The sequence below is a fragment of the Apium graveolens genome, chromosome 10 (assembly GCF_009905375.1).
Source record: "Apium graveolens cultivar Ventura chromosome 10, ASM990537v1, whole genome shotgun sequence".
Taxonomy (NCBI): domain Eukaryota; kingdom Viridiplantae; phylum Streptophyta; class Magnoliopsida; order Apiales; family Apiaceae; genus Apium; species Apium graveolens.
Window position 1 is genome coordinate 221,909,581 of NC_133656.1, and position 15,291 is coordinate 221,924,871.

The 15,291-nt window shown below is 32.9% G+C and overlaps 1 protein-coding gene across 1 annotated transcript; it reads right to left on the reverse strand.

Annotated features, from left to right (window-relative positions):
* Positions 1 to 1,386: 1,386 nt before the first annotated feature.
* LOC141689532 (uncharacterized) lies at positions 1,387 to 14,153 on the reverse strand. The gene is made up of 10 exons (XM_074493858.1): positions 13,959 to 14,153; positions 10,376 to 12,100; positions 10,148 to 10,285; positions 8,028 to 8,099; positions 6,978 to 7,019; positions 6,817 to 6,906; positions 2,884 to 2,991; positions 2,698 to 2,790; positions 2,504 to 2,583; positions 1,387 to 2,384 (listed from the first exon to the last, which is right to left on the reverse strand). The coding sequence occupies exons 2-10, from the start codon at positions 11,984 to 11,986 to the stop codon at positions 1,529 to 1,531; spliced, it is 3,090 nt and encodes a 1,029-aa protein (XP_074349959.1). The 5' UTR covers positions 11,987 to 12,100; positions 13,959 to 14,153; the 3' UTR covers positions 1,387 to 1,528.
* Between the last annotated feature and the right edge of the window lie 1,138 nt (positions 14,154 to 15,291).

Consider the following 15,291-nt stretch of genomic DNA (forward strand, 5'->3'; position numbering starts at 1 on the left):
TTGCCTCAACCATCACTTCCACTCATCCATTGAATCAGGCTCGAATTGCAAACGCCTATTAAACCCAGATTTAATGTTACAATTAAATCGTCGAAGACATAGAAGACGAAAGAGATTCACGTGCAAAAGTCGTGTAGTCGATTGGGACACCATTAAAGCTCTGCTCAAGCTCGAAACGGAAGCGATTTAGTGATTTTTCATTCAGATCTGATAATTTTTAGTTTTCATATTAAGGTTCTTTTCTGGTCGATTCCGGTGATTTTTCTTATCTAGTGGTCGGAATATGGTCGAAGTGGTGACGGGTGATGTCATCGTGGCGGCGACAATTATAAGTGGTGGTTGGATGGTTTAATATTGTGATTTTACTATTGATCGGTGGTGATTAGTGATAATTTTATGATGATGTGGTGGTTATTATGTTGGTGTAATGGTCGAAACGGTGGCCGTGGCCGCATCTGGTTGAAAAAGAGTGATCGAGTATGGTGATTTTTTTTTCCGGTGGTGATTTTCTGTTTTGCAGGTGGTCGGATGCAGTGATTTTTGATTTTCCGGTGGTGATTTTTGATTTGACGGTGGTGATTTTATATTTGACGGTGGTGATTTTCTGGTGGTGGCCGGAGGTGGTGGCCGGAAATGGTGGTTGCCGGTAGTTGGAGGTGGCAATGGGTGGTGATAATTAAAAAGATTATGATGGAGGAGATGATGGTTGTTAATGATGATGAGATTTAAAATAGGTGGTCCAGATTAAAAATACATTTAAATTTGTGTGGTGGAGATTAAATCTCATATCTCACCATAAAAAAGTTTTCATTAGAATAAGACCCTATATATATAGTCCGCGTGAAGGAAATAAAAATTAAGGCATAACATGTTGATCTTTCTTCAAGAGATGGCCCTCTTATATAGAGAACCGTAAAGAAGCCTTGATTCTATTATAGAATTTCATCATATTCGTTGATAATGTAGAATAATAATTATATTTAAATATAATAAAACGTTTAACAATTGAAATTTGAAAAAAAAATAGTGATTTTAAATTTGATTCTACTGTGTAATAATTTTGGATAAATGTGATTTTACTGTAATTTTACTACAGAACCACTTTAGACTATTTCATCAAATTTCAATGATTTTTTAAATAAAAAAATTGTCCAACTTCGTTTTTAATTTGATAATTAAATTTTGTAACTATATATGATGAAAAATAAAATAAATTATATATTTACATTTTTTAAATAATGATTCTCTATGGATTTTTATCTAAGGGAGCCCTACATGGATTGCCACCCTGTTTCTGTTTATGTATTAAAGTTAAAAAAAAAAAACTAAAATAAAAAAACACAAACACAAACTTCTATGAGTTCAAGTGATACTACGACAAAAAGGTCTGGTAACAACTATCATGATAATGAACAAAGTTACAAAGGAACCGAATGTATTTTTAAGTAAATGAATATGTTCGATCCATTTGAACTCAGACATTTGCAAAATGACAGATGAGACGGAAGTCCCACATACCCGCTGATATCTAGGGTTTATATAGCAGTAAATCATTTGGGAATCTATTCCGGTATGATTCAAGATCAACATAGGCCACAGTCACCACACGGTCATCAAACAAACGCCCATGCAAACAATGCGCTGCTATGCAAGATGCTTCGGTTCTTCTGAACTCCACTAATACACAACCAGGCTCGAAAGCATCTCCTTGATCAAATTCTCGTTCTATTTTTTCTTTGTTTTCAGTACTATCCAGCTCTTCACTCACATTATGATCCAAGTCAAAGGAAGCCCAGTCTAACATTGAATGTTCCTCTTGTTCAGACGAAATTATGTTTTCAACACGAGGGACCTCAGTTTGACTATTATCCTTAAATGAGTCATCAGGGATCTCTTTGTTATCTACGCAAATATCAAACTGGTTGGATATTTTAATCGAAATGTGGGAACCCTCACAACGGGCAGAGTCTTCAACCACCTTTTCACCTTCATCACCTTGCATAGATTGATGTACTTGATCTTTTTCCAGATTGTCAAGGAGTTTATCAGACATGCTGCTAGTTTCCATAGCCTCAGGACCATCTTCAGCTTTACTGACCCAGCTAGATAGCTCCACCATGTTCATTTGATCAGCAGAACTGATGTGAACATCTGCGTCCACAGTGCCTTCATTTTTGTGCCTGCTGCTTGAAGGATCTGCACTACAAAGCTCTCCCAAGACATGATGAACCGAATCTGGCTGAACTTCCGTTCTTGTCTTGGTATCATCATACTTCAGGTCAGCCTCATCTCCAGCAGAAACAATACTACCAACTCCATTTGTTTCTGGAGCTATACTAGACTTCTGGGTCTTTACAACATTTACAGATACAACAGTGCCGAACCTGCAGAATTGTTTGGTGACACAATAAAAAATTATTAAAAAAAAAACTAATGACCTGAGAAACTGAAAAGACACAATACAGAGATTATAGTTGTCTATGATGTCAATATTCTGTTAGACCTGGCACACTCTACTCGTACATCTTCTAACATTTCTTCAAGTTCTGACTCAGAAATTAGTAAGAGGTACTGCGAATCAATCTGCAAAAGATAGAAATCATAAACGAACAAGGACCTATAAACTAACCAAACTAGCAGGAGGTAAAGAACTACATTTCTGTCAAGAATATACAAGAACACTATTTAATCATATACCACATTTTTCAGCTTCAGAACATGAGTGGGCTCTTCCAGAAGTGTCTTTGCATGCAACGGAATTTCATAGCAAGGTGAATTTTCATTATTTACCTAACATATATATTCCTTCGTATCAATTCAAGAAGTTTGAGGAGATAATGAGAAAACATCCATCAAGAAAAGGAAAGAGCAGTCACGACTTACAATTAGTGAAGCATTTTGCATAGCTTGGACCACGGTGAGAACTTTCCCACCCAACTTCATACCATTCAATCCAGCACATGCCTTCTTGGTCATAGATTGGTCAACATACTGAAACAAGTCATATCAATGAGATCACCTAGTGCATATACTGAAACAAGTCAAGAATCCAGATTATAACAAATATAGAGAATTCTTGAACTTAATCACATCTTTAGTCTTGCAGCCACGATTTTAAGCCTCACTCAATATCTTACAATAGCCCTGGTATATATTGTAATTTGTCTTAACATTATCTTGTGGTTTTTCCTTACTACTTTGCTGGGTTCAATCAAAAAAGCATAACAATCTCCAACTGCCAAAACAAAAGCTATATCATCAGTCTACTGATACAAAACAATTATTTCTCATCTCCATTATCTGTTTTCTGTTACGATGAGGGCACTGATTATCCCCTGAGACTATGGGTTGTGAAGAAAGATACTGAGCTCAAGGTTTTCGATACTGGAATGGTTGCTTGCTTCCTATAGGTTGCTTTGCATCATTAAAAATACATCCAGAAATGCAGTTGAAAAAATTTCTTATGCTGATTTAACAGAAAGCATAGGAAGCAAATTCTCATTGCTAACGAAAACTAACAGTAGATAACTTTTAGCAAGTACAGACCACTATCAATCTCTGCTTCAATCACAAAAGGATACATGTAATACTGCCTTTCTAACAGCCTTCGAACTCTTAGTAATTACCACAATATTTTACCATGAGAACTGATTTACATTTACTGAATTGTCAAGTAAATCAAAACATTGACTATAATTTTTTTTGACCTGCTAAAAATTAGAAAGAGATCTGAAAGTCTTTCTGTGAATAAATAATGTGTAACAGATATTAATTAACCCTATAGAATTAAGGGAAACTAGTACTTGTTTGCCCGCGCTACGCGGCGGGGCTATATATTTGGGTGGTAAGTGTTATAATTGTTAAATATTCATAAAGGCACATAAAGTAGTTGTAGTTGATAATTGCAGCTAAGGTTGTATCTATTAGGAAACATGTGTGGTGGTTATTTAGACGTAGGAGTTTGTGTATTTGTAATACAAATTTTGTATTGATATTTGTTGAGTTCAATAAATTTAATATTAGGATGTGTATCTAGATTAGTTGTACGACGGTGAGTTGGTACTTTATGGCATTGTTGTTTTTATCAAATAATGAGCAGGTAGTTTTGTAATTGAAATTACTATATTTTGTAAAAATACAGTATTCTCTGATTTTTTGTGATTTTAGTATGCACAGAAAGGTTGGACAAAAATTTGAGAACTGTAGTATTCAGTTTTAGTGTAAGTGTAAGTTTAGAGAGTAATGTTGGTTGTACTATTTTATAGATTCTATAAAAAAAAAGTTTTTTTCTAGCCAATTAGTAAAAGAAACTGTTTAATTCATAGGAATAGGAAAACAGACATGGGTTTAGTCATAAAAAGACATATTACAATAGTAAAATTGTTAAGTATATTAGGTTAAGGTAATATCTTTTTTATAATATAAACTGTTACACTCGAAACAAAGTGTATGAATAATTGAATTATTATAGTAGTTTCAAAGCCTAGATTTTATTAAATTTTATTTTCTTTGATATGGAGTATATAATAAGTGAACTTATTTAAAATTGTAAGTAAATAATGTTAACATACATTCACTAACCATTGTGTGCATCATATGTAAGATTTGAAGTAAATAATGTTAACATACCTTCACCTGGACGGATCATAAATTTGTATGAAGAGAAATCCCCTGAAGCGACATTCTACTGCTTTTTTTAAATCGTCCCATTATTATCCACATAATATGTCTTTCCATGATATCCATTTTCACCATGTATGAACAATACGAATATTGGAGAGCCGTAAACCGAGGGTGGTGATCAATAATTATTGTAAATCCATCATTTTCCTATTAATAACTATATCTCTTTTGCCACACTTCTTGGATGGTGTCATATGATGCTCATGTCAACATGTTGACCTAAATTCTTTCATCATTATCTTGAGTTCCGCTATTTTTTATTTTTTGAAGCGACCTCGGGCCATTCTTAAGCACTTCACCAGTTCATTGGTACTATCGAGCATCCGTAATAAGTTTTATATAATTATAGGGTCTATCACATTTGGGTCTTATTATTAGGGCTATCTATGACATACACATTGAAACACCTCTACATACTCTATCATCAACTTTAATGGCATTGCATGGAGATGTCTTAAATATATAAACAAAACTTTTCTTGGTTTTGGCACTTGTAAATGTGTATCTTAAGGTTTTTATGTAGAGATATGACAAATGAATGGTGTAAATGTTATATAAATTTAATTTGGTGATGATACTATTATCATGTATATCATTATAAATTATCAAATGCATTCGCTTAATATAAGTCCCGTGTGAATAATCTGGGAAATGATCTCCCTCCTACTTTCCTACTTTGAGGGCAGCGTACATCCTACCCAGTTTGTTTTAGTTTGGTTTGGTTTTACTATTATCATGTATATTTCCTAAAAAAATTATGTGATACGTTATTTGTCCATGTAATGTTCTGATATGAATGGTTATTTAAAAAAAATATTGTTAACTTTTATTTTAATACTTCTACAATGTTGGTGGCTTTATAAAGCTTATAAATTTTTTAATGTTAGGGAATATGTAATAAATTTTGTTGGTATATATTCATGTATTATTTTAAAAAGTTATGTTAACTTATTATTAATAGAGGATTTTTAGGGTTGTAAAGATTTTAGTGTATGCAGAATAAATGGTGTTTGTATTTAAAAAAAATTTCTAAAATAATAAATTTAATGAATTACTTATTCATTTTAAGAATTGTTAATATGACTTCAAATTAATTAGATAAAATTTAAAATTGTATTATGGATGCATAATGTTGTTATTGATATAAGAATTCAACTAACATGGTAATAAATAAAGTAAGTGTACAATTTTTGTTTTTTGGTATATAGGGTTGAAGTTAAAAGTATAATTTCAAAAATAGTTGTTTGTCTACTTGTGTGTTACATTTATACCAATTAGGAATCAATAAATTTGGTAAATATATTATGTAAATTAAGTATAGAAATTTTTGTTTCCCTTTTGTAAATTTGGGGTTTAAATAATAATTTAACATATATAATCTTTGGTGTGTTGCTTTGAAGTTAGAAGAATAATTTTAATGTTCTATTTTAATAGCAATTAGAAATTAATAATTATTGAATGATTTATTTTTAAGGTATGCATTTAACTTATAAGGTCCGAGTTTCATTGGTTGGTAGGGTTTAGTAGTTTATAGCAATTGTGAACGAATAGTATCTTTAAAATATGTATATTTAAAATATGTAATTTTTAATAGTAATTTTTGTAAATTAATAGTAATTTAAAATATGTATGTTTAAGATATGTAATTTTTTTGATAAAAAAATTTTCTCAAAAATAATAAATTTAAGTTAAAATTTGGTTTTAAGTATTTTTGTAAGTTGTGAGTTTTAGGGTTTTCAATTATGTAATACTAACCTATGTTTTTAGGTTAAGTCAATTAGAATAAGTGTTAGGATATGTGTGTATATTATAACTTGGACCGTGTCATTTAGGTGTTCTCACGGATGTGTCTGTTAAAACTTATGACGTCATATTTAGTCTTCAGGATTAAGTATACTATTGATAAGAGTTATAATTGTTCATTTTGGTTCTGATATCTTTTTTATACAGTATAAAAGAAAAATCAGGTTGAAAATCCAAAGAGATAATCTCACCAATTCTTTTATTGGAACAAGGTTTGCTGAAAATTTGATTAATCACTCAAAAACAATAGCAAATACCATCCATGCATGCAGTGGCAGAGAGGAAAACATTATTAATCTAAAAACCAATTATTGCAAGTATGAGAAATACCTCAAGAAATGCACATGGTTCATTGAGATCTCTATTAACCTCATAGCGGAAGGCCCTCAAAGGCCCAAAGATGGAAGCAATTTCCATAAGCTGGGAAGGGACAATAATCTAGTCAGTAGAAAGTACATGATCTGGAATAACAAGAAAAAAAGGTAAGTTACCATGTCCGATGAAATGGCTTTCGAAATCCCGCCAACAAAAACCTACAATCACAGAAGATTGTATTCTTAAAGTTTAAAAGCTCAAGAGAAGGAAGGAGCAAAAAACACAGGAACCAGTTCTTGTGAATCCAATGTAACATATTTAAGCTCAAAATTACAAAAAAGAGTATGCTACAAAGTATTACACTTGTATGATTAATTAGAAACATTTTAGTTGTTAAGAACAAAAAAAATTTAGTAAATAACTGTTAAACATACATATGTTTCTATACCTCGTCTATGGAATAAACTTAACTTCTAATATATGAACTTTGTCCAAGGTAAAAGTTAAAACCAAAAAAAAATGAATTGGAAAACGAACTATCTGAGCAAACAGATGCAGGACCCTATGCATAAGATTAAGAAAATGTAAAATTTCAATTAACTCTTGTTTGGTGGAGATCTAAATTTAGATTATGGAAAAAAACATAGAAAATAAATAAGTTCGTGAGAATGTAAAGGGAATTAAATGGTTTTGGCTAGTGCATGCGACTCATGAGAGCACATATATGATTTTAAAAGAGTCAATTCTGTGTAAAAATTTCACCAAATGAATAGTGTTTAACCATAAGTAAACTATTTAGCATAACTTATACATCGTTTTAGTGTGTCCCATTAAAGAGGATATGCACTAAAATAGTGTAAAAATTGGTAAATCACACCAGATCAAAGTTATATGATAAAGTTAGAATAGTGTCACACCAAATTAAAGCTGATCAGTATAGGAAATGACCTGTTTCGAGACAGAAAGATGAATAAGACAACCTAACAGACTCTAACATATTCTCAATAAAAAATTGTAGTGACGCTACTATTCTGATTTGCATTGCATAAGATTATTCCAGATAAACAAGACTCTGACTCTGTAATCCAGCAATTAATACATAAAAGAACAATTGGGAATGAGAATTCATACACGGCATAAGATGCTAATTACTGACCAACTCTACTCTTATACACTTCTTATCTCCAGCCCAATCTATAATTGTAATATATATTTGCTGTTTATACCTTGTGTGGAGAATCCTTAACAGTATTGCTAACTGAACCAACCTCCTCCACAGCTTTCCTGGGATTGCCAGTCTGCATGAAAATACAAACTGTCTGAAAACCTGCTACATGATGGTGAGCACATATACCTCAGAAGATGAAATAATTTATCAAAAGAAAATAGCTTATGAGTAACAAAGAACATCAAAAAAACAAGAGAATAGTGACACCGAATATCTACAACGTGTTCTGAACTTGACCACCAATCATATCCAAGTTTTTCTTCCTTTCCTAAAAACCTAAGGAACACAAGAAAGAATGTTTATTTAGCTTCTTTAATCTTTCCTCTCTTCATGTCTCACCGTCTAAGCTCTCTTCTTCATTTCTCTTTACTTTCACTCGGGAACAAGCTTCTAGGCAGCTGACGAGGGAATTTTTTATATTTCTAAAGTAGAACTTCGATCATGTAAACTCACAGGTAGTATGTATCACTACACATCTTAATCAGCAAGTGTTAAAAATATGTATTCCATTAAGATTTTACTATTTGCTTGATTAACCAGGGGCAAAACATCCCTAAGGCCTTTACACAAAAGACAATATCATAACTCTTCAGTTCTCATGCCAATTTGTGTGCTTATATAGAACCAAAATTTCATGACTAACTACAGAGATAATGTAAAGGGAGTAAAACTTTAGGTACTTGCACCCCAATTATGTATGTCACTTCCACTCCTTATTTACAATATTGACATAAAAATAGAAAAGTTATTGTTTACTTAATGCTTGATCAAAATTGATATTCTTCATCATCATCCCCCCCCCAAAAAAAAAAAAAACTTTCATGCAAATGCAACATACAAAAAGGTCGCAGACAGATCCAATACACAATTAATCTGCTTATCAAGATATCACTACATCTGTAAAAGATAAAAGATCAACCATAAAATTCAAGTGTTGATAGAGCATAACACCAAAAATGGCACAACCAAGAAGGGATGATCAAACTGTACTGTGAATTCTAAGTTTTAACCAAGACCCAGTTTCAGACTACGAACTACATATATGGAGGCAAGATGCAAGGAACAAATAATTCAGAGGGTTATAACTAATACTTGTGAGAGCTAATGAGATGCAGATAGATAAATTTTCTTTTCTAGAAAAACAAATATATATGTTAGAACTTGACTTCCTTTACATCTTAAGATCTACTAACTTTAAGACTATACCAGTATCTGAATTCCCTTTTATACGAGCCTTACTCACAAAATCAAGAATAGATGCCTCAAACTCATAATCTACAAAAAAATTTATATCTTCAAAATTATTACCTTTAAACAATATTGAAGGTGTAGACCATTACTACCTATAAGAATATATATGATTAACATACAAAAATGGTGTTTAATATTAATCACGACATGTTAGAGGAAAAGACGAAAAGAAATAGCACGTGAGTCACACTGATAGAATGCACAAACGCATAAGTTTGTAATGTGCAAGGAGATTTTAGAGACTGAATGTCGTAGGTTAAAACATGCTGGCAGACATTAAATTTGAAGCTATAGTAGGAGCAGGTCTTTCATCTCTAAATAATCACCTACATAAAAGACCACTGAAGCAACTGTGGCATATACCGAAAGAAAGAACGATATGTGATTGTTACAAAAAAAACTCACACGAAACCCTTTAATATCCCCCAAGGCATAATTGTGGCACACATACAAAGTACCTCTGCACCTATTTACCTTTCAGAAAAAGCTCGTTACAGATAATGATTTGTATCACGAACCTCTCAAGTTGCAAATCTAATTATAAATTAAGTTGGAAACATTCTTTAACAACCTCCATGGACCATATGTCATCAAATAGTAATTAAACTACAACAGTAACTGATGCTAAACTACAACAGTAACATAATATTTTATCACTTCTGTAGTCTATTGTTGAAGATGAAATATTTATTATTTGAAAAATCAGAAGTTGAAGTAAAAGGAAGGACAATAATAGACATACCGGATGGCAAGAGGATGTAACATTCACACAAAAACGTAGTTGGAATATATACGTATATCAGATAAATTAACAGATCTCGGATCTGTGGAAAGGATCAGACGAGAACAAGGAAGATTTATCCTTACACTTGTGTCAAAAAAATCTTTAGGTCGCCTGACTTTTAGAATAGAGCCTTCAAAAGTACTGCCGTCAAGAGACAAAGCTGCAGAAGCATCCTCCGGTGTAAGAAATTCTACAAGAGCTTGATTTTTCTCCTTGTTTATCTGGCATCCAAGCATTAAAAGGTAAGATAATGCCCTCTCTATAATATGGTTATTCAAGAAGTCTATCCAGAAAAATGACACTACACTTACAATACAGCTTATACAAGGATGAGTTCCTTGAACATGGTGGCCACCTGAAGAGAGAATAAACTTATTGATGCATTTCATTACTGATTCCTCGGAAGATGCAGTTGGCAAGTTTTCTACATATAGCCTCCTTGAAGGCCGGGTAGCTTGTGTTAGCTGAATGGGGTCCAAGGAAGTCTCCACTCTTGGAGATAAAGCAGTCATTGTTGTATTTGATGAAGTTACAGGAACCGCCATGGAGACATGAGGTAAGTTTGCTGATATAATCTGGGCAGATGACTGCAAATTAATGAGGATGGACCCGTTAAAACTGCTTTCTGATTTAGAAGGTGGGTGATCCCACCCAGCACTTCTTTTCTCAGGAGAGCGAATGGTCGGGGAAGGAGTCTTAGCAGCAGATTCTGTTCTTCTCTTTCTAGGAGAATACCCACCCAGCTTACTTGCTGAACCGCCATGATGGCGATGGTGACCACTAAAACCATTATTAGACATTCTAGCACCATCAAAATCGGAATTAGATCTTCCAGACCGGTCTTTAGAAGATTGTGCAGGCAACTCTCCTTGACCATGCACAGCATGTGACACATGTTTGTGGGCTCTTGGTGAAAGTGAGATGGACCTTCTACCAGTATCTCTAGTGCGCTCTCTACTTCTTGACCGTCTTCGTTTCAGTCGGGAGTCCTCATTGACAACTTTTGACGGTTCCTTATTTTTAATTTTTTCCTTAGGTTCAGGACTGTAGAACTCGAGATTAGATATTTTACTCCTATCTTTAGAAGAATGTACAGACAATTCACTATGATCACGCACAGCATGAGAAACATGTTTGACTTTGTGCGCTCTTGGTAAAGGTGAGGTAGACCTACCACTATCATTATCACGCTCTCTACTTCTTGATCGTCTCCTTTTCAGTTGAGAGACCTCATTAAGAACTTTTGATGGTAACTTCCTTCCCTCTTTCTCTTTAGGTTCAGGTTCACGTCCTTTGGATGAATCATGCTTCTTAGTTGCATTTCTCTCTTTAGCTTTTCTGTCATCTTTATTCCGGTGTTTCCTTTTTCCTTCATGTTCTGTGTTACCTCTATTTCTCTCTGCAGGTTTGTCCTCCGTTACGCGCTGTCTTGAATGCTTCCTCTCAGAACCCTTTTCGGAGTCATTATACTTATTACTTTTTCTCTTTTCAAAATTTTGTTCATCTATCTCGCGTCTCTTAGCTCTATCAACAATGTCATTTCTTCTCTTTGGTGAAGTCCTTGATTTTCTTTCAGATCTATGACTTTCTCTGTTGACATTAAAAAATTTGCCTTCATCTTTTTTCTGAGAGTTCAAATCCACAGAGTCCTTAAAAGCATGCCTTCCATCATCATGCAAGTAATCCTTGTCTCTCTTTCTGTAAGAATCAACTGCATCGGGAACTTTCTCAGTTGTGTCTTTCCCTAATGGTTTCCCTCCAATAACTTCTTTGACATCTGCAGGTGGTTTCTTTTGTGTTCTTTGGAGCATTATCTCATCAAAACTGAAAGGCCTTGTTCTTGCAGCAGTTTCCACAGTGCAGTTATCCTCTGACAGCTTACTGCTCGCACCATACTCCTTTTCCCGACTAGATCTGGTCATTCTAATCAAAACAAAATTTGCAGGTTGATACCTTGAGCATTCAGTCAGACTAATGAGATCAATGACGCAACAAGTTACTTAGTTTTCCACCATCATGGGAGTGGGGATCAGCATCTAGAGAAAGAAAGATCACAACAGTTAATATATATAACAAAAAAGCATGCACTGATCAAATGTGGCTTCAACAAATTGCAAGCCTTCAACTAAATGAAAGACCAAAATGCTCGAATATAATCAGAAAGTTTAATAGTTAGGATATGTATCAGTGAAGACAGATTTTAAACCCAACAGAGTTACAATGTAGTTAGCACCTTTTTAGCAGCTGAAACCCTAACGCAAATAAGCACAATCGGATTTTCAAATATACTAGCGCAACACCAATCTGTCATACAGAACTATTTGAATTGTGTCAACAAAATTCAAGTCGCATTAAAAGATGACTCACTTTTAGGTTTCTAAATCCTTATTTATATATATTCTTCTAAAGCAAGACACAAAATTTAGAGGTATTTAAAATATTCTTCTTTCGTTTTGTGTAATTTGCTGTACTGATTAAACATTTCAAGCAATTAATTCCTTCCATGTATGATGTATCTTTGTTAAACAATAAACATCGTAAAGAAGTGCACAGTCATATCTCTCCCCTTCAACGACTTGTTAAAAGTAAAGAAGATGTTATTCCTGTCAAACCCCTCACAAAAAAAAACCACCCTATAAAAACAGCAACCATCTATTACTTCACATATATCCTGCTAGAAGTTAATAAGTACTGCACTATAAAGGTATAGAACTGGAATGGAGTTACTATTTCGAAGCTCTAGATAATATTCATAGCACTAGTCACTAAATCACAAATGGAGCAAATGATTTAGGACATTGCTTCGATTGACATTAGTTCAATTGATTAAAGCTACCTTACTAAAAGCCCGTGAAATGCAAGAAAAGTACAGCTACGTCGCTCAGAAAAAATGAAAAATACTACCACTCACCATCCCTCAACAATTGAAAGATATAACCTCCAATAAACATGTTGATATTACCTTCATTATAGTTTTGGCTTCCACAAACTATTTCATCTCATCCGATTATACAAATTTGATAGCAATTTGAAAATCTAATTAATACAAGATGATTGCTCTCCTTAAACAAATTCTACTGATCATCTAGTATACTACTAAATACCTAACATTGTACATCAAAATTCCAAATAGACAACTATTAGCCTATTACCATATTCGTAAACTCTAGAAAATTCCTAATTGATCTTACAACTACACTACTTCAACTATGCATAAATCCGAGGATTACTATAAACACCCGAAAAACTAAATTTGTGCTCTGTATCATATGAGGTGTCCAGAGTAAATGTCATTTGCACCAAACAAAGTAATACCGTAACTAAATCAAAAATGCCTCACATTCCGTTCTTACATAAACTCCTCCTGTTTCGTAAACAAGTAAATACATTATCACAATTACCAAACCTTATCAATAGAAAGGTTCACAAGCTAAGAACGGTATCTAAATTAGTAAGTGGCAACACATACCTTCATATAGTTAAAATTCAATTGATACTAAATACGAACAGAGCAATGTAGTGCATTAAAACACTGCCACAAGTCTAGCATCCGCAATTTAAGCATACCGAAATAACAATTCGGAATGTCAAAACATGTAAAAGCTACTAATGATCCACGTATATTACAAAATTCACGCAATGCAATTGATACACACAATCAAGCTAAAAACAAGCATTTCGAGCTATTAAATTATTAATATATAAACATTAAAGAAAAGAACAAAAGCAGCAATTTATTCTCTAAATAAAACAAAACATAAAATTGATGAATTGCATAAAATTAAGTGTTTGCAAATAAATTGTGAATTGTGTACAATTTTTACTAGTGGCTAAAATTGCATAGTTATAGATACACAAGCATTAGAACAATATATATATATATATATATATTACCTTTGGAGCGAAAATGAAAGAAAGATTGGAGGTTTATAAGGACGAGATAAGTGTAAGTTGTATGTATATATGTGTATATAGGTTTGGGATTTGAGTAACCGGTAGCGTATTGATTGATGTTGGGGGTTGTAAAAGAGAAACCCAGAGGAGATGAAACAAAGATTCAAGTGTTGGTATTGTAGATACGCCCTTCTACTTCGTAAAAATTTGTTATGTGCTACTTAAAAAAAATTCGAAAAATCCGATATTCTTTCGAAAAATCTGTATAGGTATTCGAAATAAAACGGATATTATTTGTATTCGAAATAAAACGGATATTATGCGCATTCGAATCCGACGATTGCAGATACGGATATAGGCTTATTCGTATCCGATAATATCCGAATCCGAAAAAATATATTTTATATTTAAATATTTAAATAATTAAAAAAATATATTATATTAAATTTATAGGGTGTTTATGTATATATATTAAATATTATGTTTATAAAATTTTATAGACATATAAAAAATAAGCATTTGCGTTCAACAATTTATTGATAATAATTATATTAAAAAGATAAATAAAATTTATTTTTTTTATCCCAGTTAACCCGCAGTCGCGACCCTTCGGGTGCGCACTGGATAAACCCTACGGGCTCACGCAGTAGCCTACAAACCACGTGAACCAAGGTAAACCGCATTTTGAAAAACTAAATATGATTAAATCACTTTATCTCTTATATTAATTTTTAAAAATAAATTTTTAATTTTTAAATATATTTTTTCAATTGTTTTCAAATTTTTTAATTTTTAATATAAAATAAAATAAATCTGATCGAAAATCGGATTCGGATCCGGATATGATCCGTATCCGGATGGTATCAGTCGGATCCGGATTCGGATATTATTCTTTAAATATTTCCGGATTCGGATCCGAATACCGATATGGATTTTCGGATTCGGATCCGGATATGGATATAGGCGGATCTGTATCTGAATTATCTGTTTGACAGCCTTATGTGCATTCACTTGTTCGCTTCGGTTCGGTTTTTACCGAAAACCGTTACCAAACCATATATTTATCGGTTCAGTTCGGTTTTTACCTATTAACCGTACTCAAACAGTGTGGAACGGTTTTTTCTATTTGGTTAACCAATTTTCGGTTTCAGTTTTTTTCATTTTTTAAATTTTAAATTTTATTTTTTAATATAATGATAAGAAATATTTACAACCTAGCCTATTAACTTTATTATCTACAAAATAAGGAAAATTAAATGTATGATGAAAAAAACTAACATGAAAAACGCGAGGTAGCAGGGAATGAAAATTATGGCTCCGTTTAGGAGTGCTA